The 17,500-nt window shown below is 41.6% G+C and overlaps 1 protein-coding gene across 2 annotated transcripts in view; it reads left to right on the top strand.

The window, feature by feature from the left end:
- Positions 1-1,412, top strand: part of LOC143292115 (voltage-dependent calcium channel gamma-1 subunit-like) — a 99,362-nt gene extending 97,950 nt beyond the window's left edge. For both annotated transcript variants that reach the window (XM_076602304.1, XM_076602303.1), the window contains one exon: positions 1,123-1,412. In XM_076602304.1, coding sequence (XP_076458419.1) covers positions 1,123-1,376 — 254 coding nt within the window. In that variant the 3' untranslated portion in view covers positions 1,377-1,412. The remainder of the gene's footprint in view (positions 1-1,122) is intronic.
- Positions 1,413-17,500: the final 16,088 nt, after the last annotated feature.

Genomic DNA, 17,500 nt, shown 5'->3' with positions numbered 1-17,500 from the left:
TTTGTGGAAAAATCCACTTTGCTTTGAAAATGAATACACATACAGTGGGGAGGGGGGGGGGGGCTGTACTGTGGCAGAGGAGAGAAGCCTGACTTTCACACAGATAAAAAAAAAATCTGTTGTTACAAAAGAGTAATGAAACACAATGCTTACAAACACTTGAAAGGAAAGGTTGGCTGTGCATTGTCGCCACGCGAGGAAATATAAATGTTTTGATAAAAGTGTAATTACAATACAATGCTTACAGACACTAGCAAAAAAAAAAAAATGTGGCTTTCGCAATGTAGCGACGAGTTGCAGGAGAGAAACGAGAATTCTACACAGATAATTCTGTTGTGACAAAAAAGTAATACAATGCAATCCAATACGATATTTACAGACACTTTGGGGGGAAAAAAAACAAAAAGCACTAGTGTTGCTTTGTGGCGACGTTTTTTCCCAGGGGTGAGAGACGAGGGGGAGAGAGAAACCTGAATTTTCACACAGATATCTTTTGTGACAACGTCTATACTATACAATGCAGTACAACACGACACGATATAACAACAGGGTATAACAACAACAATAACAACGTCTATACTATACAATGCAGTACAACACGACACGATATAACAACAGGGTATAACAACAACAATAACAACGTCTATACTATACAATGCGGTACAACACGACACGATATAACAACAGGGACAAACAACAACAATAACAACGTCTATACTATACAATGCAATACAACACGACACGATATAACAACAAGGTATAACAACAACAATAACAACGTCTATACTATACAATGCAATGCAATGCAATACAACACGACACGGCACGACACGACACGCCACGATACAACAACAACAACATATAACAACAATAACAACGTCTGTACAATACAATACATTACAACAGGGCACGACATGACACGATACAACAAAATATAACAATACAATACAATACAGCACGATACAACAAAATATAACAACAGCAAGTCTGTACAATACAATATACGACACGACACGACACGACACGACGCGACACAATAACAGATAACAACAACCACCACTACACCACAGCCTCAACAACCTTAACAACAAGTCTGTTCCCACGTGTGTGTCCTCCCGACAGCGGCCTGCATCCTGGTGCTGAACGAAGTCTTCAGCAAGACCACGGACCACGAGCAGGACAGTGTGTCTGGCCGTCTGCCCATCCAGGCCGAGACCTCCTACGGCTTCTCCTTCGTCCTGTCCTGGATCGTCTTCGTCATCTTCCTCCTCGCCGGTCTCGTCTTCCTCTTCCTGTCACACAAGAGGAAGGCGGAGTATGCGGATGAGGCCGAGGAAGGGCTGGAGGACGAGCCTATGCACCTAGGGCGACCTTAGCTTGTGTGTGTGTGTGTGTGTGTGTGTGTGTGTGTGTGTGTGTGTGTGTGTGTGTGTGTGTGTGTGTGTGTGTTCGGAGGGGGTGGGTAGGTAGAGTGTTGAGCCCGGGAAGGGGGCGGGTGGAGGTTGTGTGGATGTGAATAGTCTTTTTTGATCATGTACATTGTGTGTGTGTGTGTGTGTGTGTGTATGTGTGAAGGGTTATTTTCAGTTGTTCTGTTGTGTGCGAAGGGTTCATTTCAGTTGTTTTTTCATCTCTCTCTCTGTGTTTGTGTGTGTGTGTGTGTGTGTGTGTGTGTGTGTGTGTGTGTGTGTGTGTGTGTGTGTGTGTTTCATCTGTGTGTGTGTGTGTGTGTGTGTGGAGTTAAACAGAGTTGTTGTTGTTTTTTGTGTGTATATGTGTGTATATGGTGAAGGGTTAATTACAGTTGTGGGTTTTTTTTGTTGCGGCTTTGCGTGTGTGTGAATAGTTTGTTTTGTTTTTTGATGTAGCAAAAACGGAAGTGTGGGGTGTGCGTGCGTGTGTGTTTGGGACGGATGGGGGATCCGGGGAGGGGGGGGGGGTCTGTGTGTGGAGGGGGAGTTGGGGATTTCTTGGTTTGGTGGGTGTATGGGGGAAGAGGGAGGGAGGGAGGAGGAGGGATGAAGATTCAGACTGATATACACTGTATTCTTCATTTGTTTGGCCTTCCCTCTGCAGTGTGTGTTCTCTTCTGAGTGTATATTCGCTTGTTTGCTTTGTTTGGTTTTTGCATAATGTTTGTTTTGGGTGGGGGGTTTTTTGTTTGTTTTTTGATTGTTTGAGGGTTTTTTGTTTGTTTATTTTGTTGTTGTTGTTGTTGTGGTTTGTTTTTTTTTTGGGGGGGGGGTTGTTGTTGTTGTTTTTTTTGGGGGGGTGTTGCTTTTGTTTTTGATTGTTGTTTTTTTGGTGGTGGGGGGGGGGGGGGGGGGGGGTCTTGTTTTCGTTGTTTTGGGGTTTGTTGTTTTCTTCTCTCTTTTTTATTTCAAGTTTTCTGTTTGGAAACTCTTCGATGTGTGTGTGTGTGTGTAATCAAATTTGAAGATTTATTTGTCTCATGATGAATAATGATCAAGTTATGTGACTGAATAGTATAGTAAATGTATTTTTTTTTTAAACTTCAGTGCTATTTTATAGAAAGATTGATTGTTTGTTTGATTGTTATATCAGTACAAGGGCTTATTTGTGATGCGATACTGACATGGTCTTGAAAATGTTCTCGAATCCGGTAATCCGTGTGTGTGTGTGTGTGTGTGTGTGTGTGTGTGTGTGTGTGTGTGCATACGTGCGCGTATGTGTCTGTGTGTATGTGTGCGTGCGTGTGTGTGTGTGTGTGTGTTTGTGTGTGTGTGTGTGTGCATACATGCGCGTATGTGTCTGTGTGTATGTGTGCGTGCGCGTGTGTGTGCGCGTTTGTTTGTGTGTGTTTGTGTGTGCGTGCGTGTTTACCTGGATATGTGCATGCGTGCTTGTGTCCTTGTCTGTGTCTGTGTGTGTGTGTTTATCTTCAGAAATGATCAGGCCAGTCAGTTGTGGGTTATTCATTTCAGATTTCCCAATGCTCGTTGATATTTCTAAGTCATTCTTATGTATGTCGAGTAAATTAGGACACTGGTTCATTTTTTGTGTCACTTTGACCTGAGGAGTATCCTGTCAAGCCTGTTGAGAGGAAAAGAAGATGTTGTGGTTTGACCATTTTACTGTACATCCACGCTTGTGTGTCTGTGTGTGTGTATGTGTGTGTGTGTGTGTGTGTTCCTTTGACCTGAAGAGTGTCCTGTCAATCTAAGCCTGGTTGAGAGGAAAAGAACACGTTGTGGCTTGACCATTTTACTGTACATCCCCGCTCGTATATGTCAGTGTTGTGGTGAAGTGATGACTACGAAATGTTTGTATATCTATTGATATGATGCTTTACACCAGCTCTTTGTTGTTATTTTGTTGTTATTGTTATTGTTGTTGTTGTTGTTCAGCTTTTCGTGCCAGTAAATGTGGTTTTTAGTTGGGTGAGGCTGTGCTCTGTTCTTGTGTTACTTGTTTCTCAACTGAACGTGTTTATATGTTGAAACTTACTGTTGCTGTTTACGGTTGTTGTTGTTTTTTCTGATTTAACGCAGTTTGCCATTTTCAGCGACGAGCTCGTTAAAACTGACCCTGTTCAGGTGACTTAAATTAAGATTATAAATTCATCTTAAATAATCAACACTTCATTTTACATTCATTATAAAGTAGGCGTTGAGCTCTTTCTTTTGCAACTTATCCGACGCAAATCGGTTCAGGAATCATTTAGAAATCTGTCACTGAACACCTTTAAACAAACACAGTTGTCATCGGATTTTCCGTGATTAGTGACGATCTGCTCGCAAGCACACGTGACAGCCTTTGCGGTCCGCACACGGCCACATTTAAAGTCCCGTGCACTCACCTTGGCTACATGTGACTGGCGTCTCACAGACTGACTCGTTACCACCGAGACCTGTCCATGTCTTTCTTGAACAAGTATTGATTGAACAGTTGATCTGTTACTTCAACGAGGTGAATTTTACCCACGCCCAGTGGTTGAAGTGACAATTCCATCAAGCAGAGTACGTGTAATGGTAAAACCATGTAGCTGTTCATTTAACAGCATGTATCACTAGTTTTCTTCTTCTCTTTTTATTTCTAACGACACAAATACATACAATGAACGTGTTTAGTGTTCACGATGAACGCTTTATCCACCTTCAGCAGTTGAACATTTTTCAACAGTCGAATACAATAATGATTGTTTTTGTTTTTTGTTGTTGTTGTTGTTGTTGGGTTTTTTGGGAGGGGGGGGGTTGTTTTGCTCGTTTTTTGTTGTTGTTGATTGGTTTTTGTTGGTGTTTTGGGGTGTGTGTTTTTTTCCAAAGGTCTCTGATGCGGACCTACTTTTAAAAGGGAAAACACTTTTATATCCAAATGGTTTCAATATTTTTAGTCGATTTGTTCCTAAATCCTAACATGAATGTTGAGTAAAATAACAGACAATGTTTCGCTAATGCTGAACATCTAAACAAAGCTCTATGCATACCGTACAATCCAGGTCAAGCACTTGTGAACCGTTTCTGATGTGGTCGTCATTATCACTGCCACTGTCACTGTCACTGTCACTGCCACTGTCACCTTCACTGGTCCCTTGACCTGGCTTGATCGTTGTGGCACTGCACTGCTAAACACATCACCAACTGTCTCCAGTTCTGGCGGTTTCACTTCTTCTTCTTCTCCTCCTTCTTCTCCTCCTCCTCCTCCTCCTCCTTCTTCTCCTCCTCCTCCTCCTCTCCTCCTCCTTCTTCTTCTTCTTCTCCTCCTCCTCCTCCTCCTTCTTCTTCTAATAATGATTCTATTTCATGTATCAGTTCAGATATAAATAAAATTGCAAAGTAAAAGAAAAAAAGACCTACAGCAACAACACCAACACAGCAAAAAAAAAAGTGAAACAATGTGAATTTTATCCTGGTAAGTAATAGGTGAAGCATATATGAAATGCAATGGCCGAGGAGAAATACTTTCTATGAAATGATTGAAAAGTTAATACTCCAGTTTGTTTTCTCGCTTTTAGAATGTCTGGAACTGGTCCGCAGATTTATCAACACACTAAATGATCTCTCTCTCTCTCTCTCTCTCTCTCTCTCTCTCTCTCTCTCTCTCTCTATATATATATATATATATATATATATATATATATATATATGTATATATATATATATATACATGTGTGTGTGTGCATATGTGTGTGTGCGGGTGTGCGTGCTGGGTGTGTGTGTGTGTGTGGCGGGGAGGGGGGGGGCGTAAAAATCTATGTTGCTTGTCAAATTGCTGTATGAGTGATGTTCATTGCCTTTCGATATATTCCAACCCCTGTTTACTATGTTGTTGTTTTTTGCTGGTTTTTCTTTTTTCTTAATCCACTGTATCAGAATATGGCTCACGGGAATCCCCCATTCTGAGAGACAGTATTGTTTGATTCTTTCGTGTGGTGAGTATTCAGATCAGGGCGGGGGGCGGGAGGTAGAGGTGGTGTGGTTCGGGGGTGGTGGGAGGGGATCGGGGAGGGGGGGCGGGCGCGGGCTTCCACATCTGTGGGTGCTTACGCACGCATTTTGTGTTCCTGTCCCTGTGTGTGATTTAAGAAAAATGTTACTGTTTGACTTACTTTTTATCTTGATCTGAACGATTTGAATTTTTCCACTCCACTCCACAGTTAAACTCAAACACTCAATGTTTAGTCATACTTGTATGGCAATTGGTGTTGGTTTGGTTTTTTTGGTCTTGTTGTTTGTTTTTTTGTTGTTGTTTTTTTTTGTTTGTTTGTTTTTTATTGGGGGGGGGGTTGTGGGTTTTTTAATACAAAACTAAGATACGTTGTTTTCTGGGTTGTTTTTGTTTTTTTTTTACTTTGTCCATTTTAGACGTTCAGATTTACGTGTTATTAAATATTCTGCCATGGAATGTTATGTCTTACTCAGCACTGTGTGGGGGATGGGGGGTGGGGGGTTCATAGTGATGAATTATTTTGATAAACACGAAGATATTGTTCAACGGCAATAATGCCATTAGATGTTTGCACATATTCATGTTTACCCACCCGATGCCATTCATTTTATAATCATATTTTGATATGTAAACAAATCATCCCTTTGAGGAAGGAACGAGACTGTTCCGACAATTTGGAACACGTGATAGATTTATGTATTTGTCTCTCTCTCTCTCTCTCTCTCTCTCTCTCCCCTCAGATGTGTTTAATGATATGTCTAACAAAAAACACCGTGAAAAATTATCTCGTCACCCAAGTAACTCTTTGCACAATCATTTATCACTTATTAAACCACGGCCCAAGCAAAAGGTCAAGTTTATGTTTTGAGACATACGTGTTACTAGAATATTTCCCCACGCTGACTGTGGGTTTTTCTTTGCGGTGCAGGGTAATGTGTGTGTGTGTGTGTGTTGGTGCTCATGTACGTTTATGTGTATTTGATTGTGCTTTCATATCTGTGAAACTGCATGTTTGTTGCATATCTGTTGTGTGTGTGTGTGTGTGTGTGTGTGTGTGTGTGTGTGTGTGTGTGTGTGTGTGTGTGTGTGTGTGTGTGTGTATTAACGTGTATCTGCATGTTTTACATTTATTTGCATATTTATCATCATTGTTGTGTGTGTGTGTGTGTGTGTGTGTGCGCGCGCGCGCTTAGAGTTGACTTCATCAAGATTTTGCGCCTTATAAATATTATTAGTAGTAGTAGTAGTATTTTTATGTACTTATCTCTTTTCTTTTTCTCAAGGCCTGACCAAGCGCGTTGGGTTACGCTGCTGGTCAGGCATCTGCTTGGTAGATGTGGTGTAGCGTATATGGATTTGACCGAACGCAGTGACGCCTCCTTGAGCTACTGAGACTGAGACTTGCACTTTTGAAGACCCCTTTTTCCTTTCTCATGACGACTCATTTGTGTCTATTGGAGATGAACGTCATGGTTCCCACACAAAGCAGTTCCATACTTTGCAGTCTATGCAGATGAGTTGGTGTCCCCTTCTGGTGTTTTCCAAGACAAGACAGATTATATTTTTGTTTTAACCTATATCCCGGTTTCATTATCATTATTATTATTATCATTGTCATTATTATTGTTGTTGTTGTTATCATTATCATTATTATTATTGTTTGTTTGTTTTTGTGTGTGTGAGTGAGTGTGTGTGTGTCAAGTCAAAATGATCTTTATAGAGGGTAAAATATAAGCTTGTGTATGTGTGTGTGTGTGTGTGTGTGTGTGCGAGTACTCTACGTATGCTGATAGCAATGGCCTATATGCAATAGCAACAGTGTGTGTGTGTGTGTGTGTGTGTGTGTGTGTGTGTGTGTGTGTGTGCGTGCGAGTACTCTATGTATGCTGATAGCAATGGCCTATATGCAATAGCAACAGTGTGTGTGTGTGTGTGTGTGTGTGTGTGTGTGTGTGTGTGTGTGTGCACGTGCGTGTGTTCCTGCTGGCTGGCTGTTAAATACTCATAATATTATAGTCTCCCCTTCACTATACGATGTTTGGTGTCTCACTCATATTCATTCGTTTTTTTGTGTGTGGTTTTTATTGCTGTTGTTTTGTTGTTGTTGTTGCTGTTTTTGTTGTCCTATTTTGCATTCGCAGTAATTGTGCATTATCCAAAACTGTCATTTTAAGAAATTTGTTGTTTGATACAGACATGTTACTGAATAAACATTTAAACTGATTTTTTTTTTCTTTAGACAAATGATGTCCATGTCTTTGTTCAATAACTTTAACTTTGCATGTTGTGGTAGGTCTATTTTGAATGTACCCGTCTCCCTTTTACTGTTCTCTTTATATATATATATATATATATATATATATATATATATATATATATATATATATATATATATATATATCCCCAGGGCATTGTTCGATCAGTCGTGGGTTTGTTGGGGGGTGGTTTTTTGGTGTGTGTTTTTTCCTAAAAAAACAACAATTGAGTTGTACGTTCTACGTTCGTTTGTTTATTTGATGATGGTAGTTGATACCATTTCTGTGTTGTCGTTTCCTTTTGCTTGGTTCCTTCTTCCTCTTCTTTGTTCTCCTTTTCCTCTTCTTTGTTCTCCTTTTCCTCTCCTTTGTTCTCCTTTTCCTCTCCTTTGTTCTCCTTTTCCTCTCCTTTGTTCTCCTTTTCCTCTTCTTTGTTCTCCTTTTCCTCTCCTTTGTTCTCCTTTTCCTCTCCTTTGTTCTCCTTTTCCTCTTCTTTGTTCTCCTTTTCCTCTTCTTTCATTCATTCTACTTCTTCTTTCTTCTACTTCTTCTACTCCTTCTTCTTCTTTCTTCTTCTTCTTTTGCTTTTTCTGTTGCTTCTTCTTCTTTTATGTCAAATACTGACCAGTGCCCTTGTGGCACAGGGCCCACAGACCCCCTCCCATATCCTGCAGTCCTGCCCCAACTTTCGACGCTCTGAGACGCCAGGCATGGCCCAGCCCGGTGGAGCTCCAGGAGAAACTGTGGGGATCGGTGAGGTCCCTGCGACGGACCGCGGACTTCGCTGTCCTGACCGGACTGAAAATCTAGCGTGGCCAGGGAACGCGGAAGAAGAAGAAGAAGGAGGAGGAGAAGGAGGAGGAGAAGGAGAAGCTTCTATTGCTTCTTCTTCTTCTTCTTCTTCTTCTTCGTTCGTCGGCTGCAACTCCCACGTTCACTCGTATGTACACAAGTGGGCTTCTACGTGCATGACCGTTTTTTACCCCGCCATGTGGGCAGCCATACTCCGTTTTCGGTGGTCTCTGTCACATCTGAAAACAAAAAGAAAACAAAACAACACAACACAGTTCACCCTAGAAAAGAGGGCGAGAAACGGAGCAGGTTAGTGCGGAGGTGTGGGGGTGGGGGAGCAGGTGGTGGTGGTGGCGGCGAGGGATAGGGAGGGGGAGTAGGGGGTGGGGGGTGGGGGGGGGCTATCCAAAACGACTCTTGACACCACACCACCAGGGTCTGACGAAAAAGAAAAAAAAACTTTGATAAAAATGGAGCAGCAGAAACTATCATTTTGAATTCGCTTTGCTCTCTCCGAGGTTTTCTTCTTGTTTGTTTTGTCTTTCATTCTTTCTTTCTTTGCCCCTTTCTGTCCGTTTTTTCACATTCACACGAACCCATGATATGAAGGACAAAAGTGAGACTTCTCTTTATAACGCGGCTGAATTTCATACTTAGTCTGGGCAGTCATGATAATATGGCCCTGTGCAGTCGGCTGGACCGTAGGCAACAGTGTCATCCAATGTCAAACTTTACTAAAGGGGTGGTTAGTTATCCCATGTCACCGGGGGTAGTAACTGTCGATTAAAACGCGGAAGTAATAAACTAGAAGTATGTGGTTGTGAAGGCGGTGGTGATGGTGGTGGATGCTGTTGTGGTTGTTGTTGCTGTAGGGGTGGTGGTGGTGGTGGTGGTTATGGATTCTTCTTCTTCTTCTTCTTCTTCTTCTTCTTCTTTTTCGTTCGTAGGCTGCAACTCCCACGTTCACCCGTATGTACACGAGTGGGCTTTTACGTGTATGACCGTTTTTTACCCCCGCCATGCAGGCAGCCATACTCCGTTTTCGGGGATGGTTATGGAATAATTACTGTCATCTTTGCCACTGGTGATGATAACGAACGTTTTCTGCCTTCTGTTTGTATTACTGTCACTGTCAACTTCTTCTATGTGTGGTGCTTTTTTACAAGGAGGCCATTTTTACTAACCTAGGCACGTTTGTTCCCATGCGCCATTCGATCTTCTTCTTCTTCTTCTTCTTCTTCTTCTTCTTCTTCTTTTTTCTTATCTTTCTGGTTAATCTGCTATGTTTTGATGTGTCCTGCGTTATATTTGACATGAAACAGTCCTTACAGAGCCTTTCTCGGTGAGGGGGCGCGGGCGTTTGGGGGGAAGGGGGTAGGGGTAATCCACTTAATCATTTTCGTGTTGATGTTGTTGATTATGTTTCCGTGTCTATGTTAATGTCACTCTTTAAGGTGCCTGGTTCAGTGAAAGAGTAAGTGAGTTGGTTGGTTGGCTGCTTGGTTGGTTATCGTTTTTCGTGTGTTTTGGGTTGTTTCTTTTTTCTTTCTTTCTTTTTTTTTTTTTTTTTTTTTTTTTTGTTGGTGGTGGTGGTGTTTGTTTTTTGTTGGGTTTTTGGGTTGTTGTTTTTTTGTTTTGGTTTTTTTGTTTGTTTTTTTTGGGGGGTGCTTTTTGTGGTGTTACTGTTGTTTTTTTGGAGGGGGTTTGTTTTTTGTTTTTTTGTTTTGTTTCCATGCTCTTAGTCCTGTCATTCATTTTTTTATGATAGTCAGTCGTGTCCGACTATGACCATCAGAACGGCAGAGGAGGCAACTGCTGTTCCGACTATTTGGGCTAGAATTTGATTATAGTGGAGAGTGTCTTGCCCAAGTACATCCCCACTCTCTCGGCCAAGAGGGAGCTCAGCTATTGCCTGTTTATTCAGTTTCCTTCCGTTTACATGGATTTGTCCGAACACAGTGACGCCCCCTTGAGTAACTGAACTGAACTGAACTCAGTTAATCTACTGATTTATGCATTTCCTTATTTTATCTATTCATCCGTTCGTTTGTCTTCTGTCAATGGTTAATGCGTGTTTGTTAAGAAAGGGAGAGGGAAGCCCACTACAACAGCTGACTTGTAGCACTGGACAAGGTCTTCCGTGGCCAGTTTGTGTCGTGCTGTTGTTGTTTTCTGAGTAACGTTAACAGTTTGTTTGACACCTCCGCTTCCAGATGTGTGCATATTTTCATTGCGAGGAACGGTGTTGTGGCTTCTTTTTTTTTTCTTCTTTTCTTTTCTACCCCCGGACGCAAAATTGGCCAGCCCAGATGAACATTGAGATCTATGCAGACTAGCCCTAGGAGTAAACTCGAATCAGACAGAACCAAACTACACATCCAGTGGATATCAACCCCCCTACTTCCCTTCCCACGCCGACCCCCCACGCCCACCCTCCTCCTCCCCCCGCCCACCCCCCTCGCCCCACTTTCCATCGTACACTGGATATGGAGGTCAGTCGAGGTTAGCTTGAAATGACCATGACCGCCGGGGGGTGAATTTGGCCCAGTTAGAATCAATACAGGCCATCAGAGTAGGACCATCACCACCACAATCACCACCGCCCACACACAAACACACACACGTTTTTCTACCGTTAAGTCACAATGGAGAGTGCAGAGTGAGGGGTCAGTAAACGTTAACCCAGAACAATTCCCCCGCCCCAAGCGTGTATGGATTTGTCCGAACGCAGTAACGCCTCACTGAGAAAACTGAAACCTTACGTATTATAATAATTAATTTGGTCCAGTTGTTTGGGCAGCGTCGCGTTTCGCGAATACCCCCGAAAAGTACTGCTATTTCTGCCACTCTCCCCCACTTCAAACCCCCAAACTGTTGTCCTTTTGGCAAAGGCGAAGGCTTGCGTCTTCAAACTAGACAGGTATCTGTCAGTCTCGGGAGACGGAGTTAGCGTCTGGGTTGTGATTGACACAGCGTCGGGTGTGGCTGGACAGGTCAGTACTGGAGTGACAATCCTTCCCACACTGCGCGCACAGGTGAAGTCTGTCACTTGCCTGTCTCTCTGTCTTTGGGCCTTTATTTCTCCCGTCTCTTCAATTCGGAACTTGAAGCACTTGGTATGACAATACTCATTTCTTTGGTCGTGTTTTGAAATCGGGTTTAATTTTTGTTTCCTTTTAAACCTTTGCCTTCAATTTGTGTGCTTATTGTCTTACAGTTCTTTGAATTTGGCTATCTTTGCCTCAGTTAAATGTTCTCTCCCTTTTTCACCATTGCTCAAGTCCGTGTTAATCATGCTTGTGTCATATTTATGTACTGATGATAAATTGTTACCGTGATAATATTACCCTGTGAGCGTTTATTCACAACTCGTGGTCCTTATTCGAACCAGTCATGATAACTACACCCATAATGTCATGATAACTACATCCATTTCATAATGGTAATCAACCTTGGCCTTGATAACTTGTGGGGTTTCTTTTTAATTGATTAACCGTTCCTCGCGAAATGGTTTTGCTGCGCTGGTTCCATGTATGTGTTTCAGTCTTCGATGTTTGTTTTTTTTTTCTTTTTTGTTGATTTTTTTTTTGTGTGTGTGTGTTTTTTTTGTGTGTTTTTTTTGTTTGTTTCTTTTTCTATTGAACACTTGAACACGACATTACCTTGTAACTGTGTAAATGCACTGATGAATAAAGGTTATTTGTACCCTGTGTTTATGTACCTTTGTTTCTTTTTGGTTTGGAAGTTGACATCTCTGAGATGTTTTGTCTTGGCGAGTCGTGTGTAATGATCTATCGGTTGTGCTCGCTAGCTATGGAAAGACTATCAAGATGACCCAGATAAACATGGCTGGACGCGCCAGGGGAGGTAACCGCTATAGTAATCAGCCCAGTGCAGCGTTGTGTGATGAGCAGTAGAAAGGAGGTCATGAATTATCCTCAGTCGTCTAAGTTCATAAATTCATGGTATATGATAGTAATAATATTGTTTGTTTGTTGTTGTTTTTGTTGTTGTTTTTTTGTTTTGTTTTGTTTTTGTTTTTTTGTTTTTTTGGGGGGGGTTGTTGTTGTTGTTTTGGGGGGTTTGGGGTTGTTGTTTTTTTGTTTTATTTTATCCTATTTTGCACTCGCAAACAAACACGCTTGCACGCACGTACGGACGTTCGCTCGCGTGCGCACATACACATACCACATATATATATATATATATATATATATATCATTGGTGAGTCAGACACGCTTTGCACGCATCAGTGTTTAGAGGAAGACGTACAATGTTGATATTATAATAACAATTATAAAAAAAGGATCTGGCAAAGACCATACGTATACTCGAATTTCTTCTTCTTCTTCTTAAACAGATGCCGTATGGTGTTCTTTACACACACACACACACACACACACACACACACACACACACACACACACACACACACACACACACACACACACACACACACACTCACACACACACACACACACACACACACACACACACACACACTCACACACACACACACACACACTCACACACACACACACACACACACACACACACACACACACACACACACACACACACACACACACACACACACACACACACACACACACACACACACACGTGAGAAATAGAGTAATAAAAAAATAAAAAGGAAAGCCAGAGTACAAACACTGTCTGACTCAGCATTGTACATAAAACAAAAATCCACATGGTTCATGTCGGCAACAATAGACCACAGAAAAACTAGTTTTCTTTCGCGATGGACTGTGAGTGGAAAATGACCACGTTTCATCAACTAGAAATCTGGGTCATGTGTGCGAAGAACACACTAATGAACTGTTTGTTTCCTAACTGTTAAACCATATGTTCAGTCTCACAACCTGTCGTGGCACAGTCAAAATATCCATAGGCAAACTATTTGCGACAGAGAGAGAGAGAGAGAGAGAGAGAGAGAGAGAGAGAGAAGAAAAAAGCAGTCTTCCTGGTTGCTTATCTTCTATCATCAACACTATTGTAAAGAATCAGTATACCTCGTCTTGTGTTTCTGACACGTACGATCAACAGTGTTTAAACAGTAAGGGGCACAAAACAGCACGTGGGATGTTTTTATATGTCAGTTTCCACAGATCTCAGCTTGTGAGTGTTTTTGTCCCGTTCTTGTTCCATAGTTTGTTTTTACTTCTGTTGTTTGTTTGTTTTTTATGAGTCATCGTCTTCATGTACAGTGTTGTTTTCCTTATTTTACATTTTTCGTTGTAGTTGTGTTTTTTTGTTTTGTTTTGTTTGGGGTTTTTTCATAACTATTGTTGAAGGTGTAAACATAGATAGATAGATAGATAGATAGATAGATAGATAGAACCATACATACATACATATACACATATATACAAATGTATATACCTACATGCATACCTGCATATTTGATTTATTTTCATTTCCCGTAAGGAATGCACAAGCCTTATATTTCGTCAGTGCATTGTTTTTGTGCTAGTTTTGTCTTTCATTCTGTGATAATCTCAGATGTATTCTTTATTTTTTCTCACCATTTTGGGAAATGTTTTTAAAAGATGTGTATCAGCATTGCCAAAACAATCCACACTTCTTCTTCTTCTGCGTTCGTGGGCTGCACCCCCCACGTTCACTCGTATGTACACGAGTGGGCTTTTACGTGCATGACCGTTTTTACCCCGCCATGTAGGCAGCCATACTCCGCTTTCGGGGGTGTGCATGCTGGGTATGTACTTGTTTCCATAACCGACATGGATTACAGGATCTTTTGCATGCGCATTTGCTTGCGTATACACACGAAGGGGGTTCAGACACAAGCAGGTCTGCACATATGTTGACCTGGGAGACCGGAAAAATCTCCACCCTTTACCCACCAGGCGCCGTTACCGAGATTCGAACCCAGGATCCTCAGATTGAAAGTCCAACGCTTTAACCACTCGGCTATTGCGCCCATACAAAATCATTCATTCTGATTTGGGAACAGTAACTCCGATATCGAACAACACGATATAGTTGATAGACATAGTAGTAGTAGAATAGAATAGAACAGAATAGAACATGTCTTTATTACCAAGTGTACCGGGGTCAAAAGGAATATTGGGGAGGAGGGGATAGTAAATAACAAGATACGAACATAAATCGAAAATCATACACAAACACAGATACAGTGGAAATTATGATACATACAAATGCATATCAATATAAAAACTTGTGTATACTCACACATGCACGCACCGCACACACACACACACACACACACACACACACACACACACACACACACACACACACATACACGCGCGCGCGCGCCCACACACACACACACACACACACACACACACGTTCGAACAGAAGCTGCATATTACATGTGGATAGGGCTGATGACCAGATCATCAGGTACATGGTTGTTGATTGCACAATTCTAGTTATCATACTGGATTTGTTAGTAGTAGTAGTAGTAGTAGTAGTAGTAGTAGTAGTAGTAGTAGTAAAATAATAAGACATAGTGCCTATTATCTAAATAAAGACCGAATGGCTTTACACACACACACACACACACACACACACACACACACACACACACACACACACACACACACACACACACACAAGACGTATACAACCAGAACAATGCAGTGTCGCGATGGCGTCCTACATTAGTTTAAAGAAGTGGGTTTTCGGGGAAGTCTTGGATGAAGTGGAAGAAGAAAGAGTTCCTGATCTGCAGAGAGAGTTGGTTCCAGACAGGTTGACGATGAAAAGAGAAAGAACGCTGACGGAAGGACTTTGTTCTTACAGCAGTGGATCCGAATCAGACGATTATCTGAAGAAGAACGGAGTTGACGGGATGTATACATGGTATAGGAAATCATTTACAGCTTAGTCTTTTGTGAAGGACTATGACTCAAACTAGAAGGCAAAATTGCACTGACTCTTTGTGCTGCAGCTTTGGAAGCTAGTTGGCCTTTTGGGAACCATCCTAATGCCGACTGTCCTAAAACCCTCTTGGCCGAGAGAGTGGGGATGTAACTTGGGCAAGACACTCTCTACTATAATTAAATTCTAGCCCAGTTACCTCCTCTGCTGTTCTGGCGGTCGAAGTCGAACAAGACAGACTATCCTACATCTAAGATATCTCGGGGCAGTGCCAAAACCTGTGACAGAACAATTCTCTTGCAAAGCTTTAAGTTTCGACAGGAAAGAGAGGTCAGAAAATGGCCGTTAGCTTCTTTTTTTTCTTACCTTTTTTTCCCCCTTTCTTTCCCTTTTTTCCGATAAACCGAGGTCCCGTGTGCAGCATGCACTTAGCGCACGTTAAAGAACCCACGGCAACAAAAGGGTTGTTCCTGGCAAAATTCTGTAGAAAAATCCATTTCGATAGGAAAAACAAATCAAACTGCACGCAGGAAAAAATACAAAAAAATGGGTGGCTCTGTAGTGTAGCGACGCGCTCTCCCTGGGGAGAGCATCCCGAATTTCACACAGAGAAATCTGTTGTGATAAAAAGAAATACAAATACAAACAAATACAAATACAAAAACAGTCAGACGAAAGAGCAGGAATTTCGGCAGGGGAGAAAATCGGGGAAAGAGCAATTTCTATCCTTTCCCAACAGGAGGAGGAATTTTGTTTAATGTCCCGTCACACATATCGGTGATTGAAGACATTTTGTTCAAGTATTTATGTATACATTTGTGTATTATCGGTTAGAAGGGGTGGGAGATGTGGATGAATGGAGAGTTGGGGGAAAACTGGGCAAATGAGGGTGAAATGAGGGTGAAATTTGAAAAAAAAATCTAAATACAATTACAGGAAATTACTTAAAAGACTTCGTAAAAGAGAAGTCGTTGAACAATACCTCACAATTTAAACAGAGTTTAACATAGTGTATGCTAAATATATTTAAGTGCATAAGAAAGCGGCAAAGGTATCGGTGTTTTGGTTGTGGTCAAGGTGATGACGACGTAAGTAGCAGCAAAGAAGGTTATTGTTGGGTTTTTTAACTGGATGGTGTGTGGCTGGGGTTGGCGACAGGTAGGTATGTATCAATGTTAGCTCTCTTCGTCAACGCAGACAGACAGACAGACAGAGACTGACAGAAAGAGAGAGAGAGAGTGAGAGAGATAGAGATTAAACCATTATTTTACTTACTAAATCAGGTAATATTCCATATCTTAAGTATTTGTGTTTGATCTAATGATAGACAATTATAATGCATACTTTTGAAAATCAAACTTTCATTGATGTCCAGGTTTTTTGTGACCTGATTACCCTGCACGGACATATGTTCGTGTTGTAATGCCGACTGCACAACACAGATTCATGTTGATGATAACACCAACGACGACAACAACAACAACAATAACGATGACAATAATAACATTTAAAAAATAATAACTCAGTAATGCTTAACTATCACTCTATCCAGAATACAGCTCCGGGTGCATTACAAAGCGCATGATATATGTTTTGAACACACACATATACACATACCTGACCCCTCCTCCCCTACCCCCAACACACACACTCGCATGTGCATGTGTGCGTGTACACATAACCAAGCATAACACATATAAGGAGTATTTACTGTTTGGATGGACATGCCACAACGAGACTTGTCGCTTAGGGAAGAGGTCAGATGTGAAAGAGACGAGGCTGTCAGCAGAACGTCAGAAGTTGTCAGGAAGTACGTTCCACGTCTTTGGTGTTTGAGGAAAAAAAAGAGAAAAAAAAAGAAAGAAAAAAAAAGGATCTATGTCCGTAGGTCTAAGTTCTGACCTGAGGAATCACTTGCCGTCTTGGAAATGCTGACAGACAGGCAGGCAGACAGACAGGCAGACAGACAGACCGACAGACAGATAGATAGATAGATAGATAGATAGGCAGGCAGGCGGACAATCAGATAGATAAATAGACAGTCAGATAAGTAGTTCTGATGTGAGGTATCATTTTCCATCTTTGAAATGCTGACAGGCAGATAGATATATAGACAGACAGTCAGACAGTCAGTCAGACAGACAGACAGACTGATA

This window comes from Babylonia areolata, chromosome 18 (assembly GCF_041734735.1).
Source record: "Babylonia areolata isolate BAREFJ2019XMU chromosome 18, ASM4173473v1, whole genome shotgun sequence".
Classification (NCBI taxonomy): domain Eukaryota; kingdom Metazoa; phylum Mollusca; class Gastropoda; order Neogastropoda; family Buccinidae; genus Babylonia; species Babylonia areolata.
This window is presented reverse-complemented; position numbering and strand designations above follow the sequence as displayed.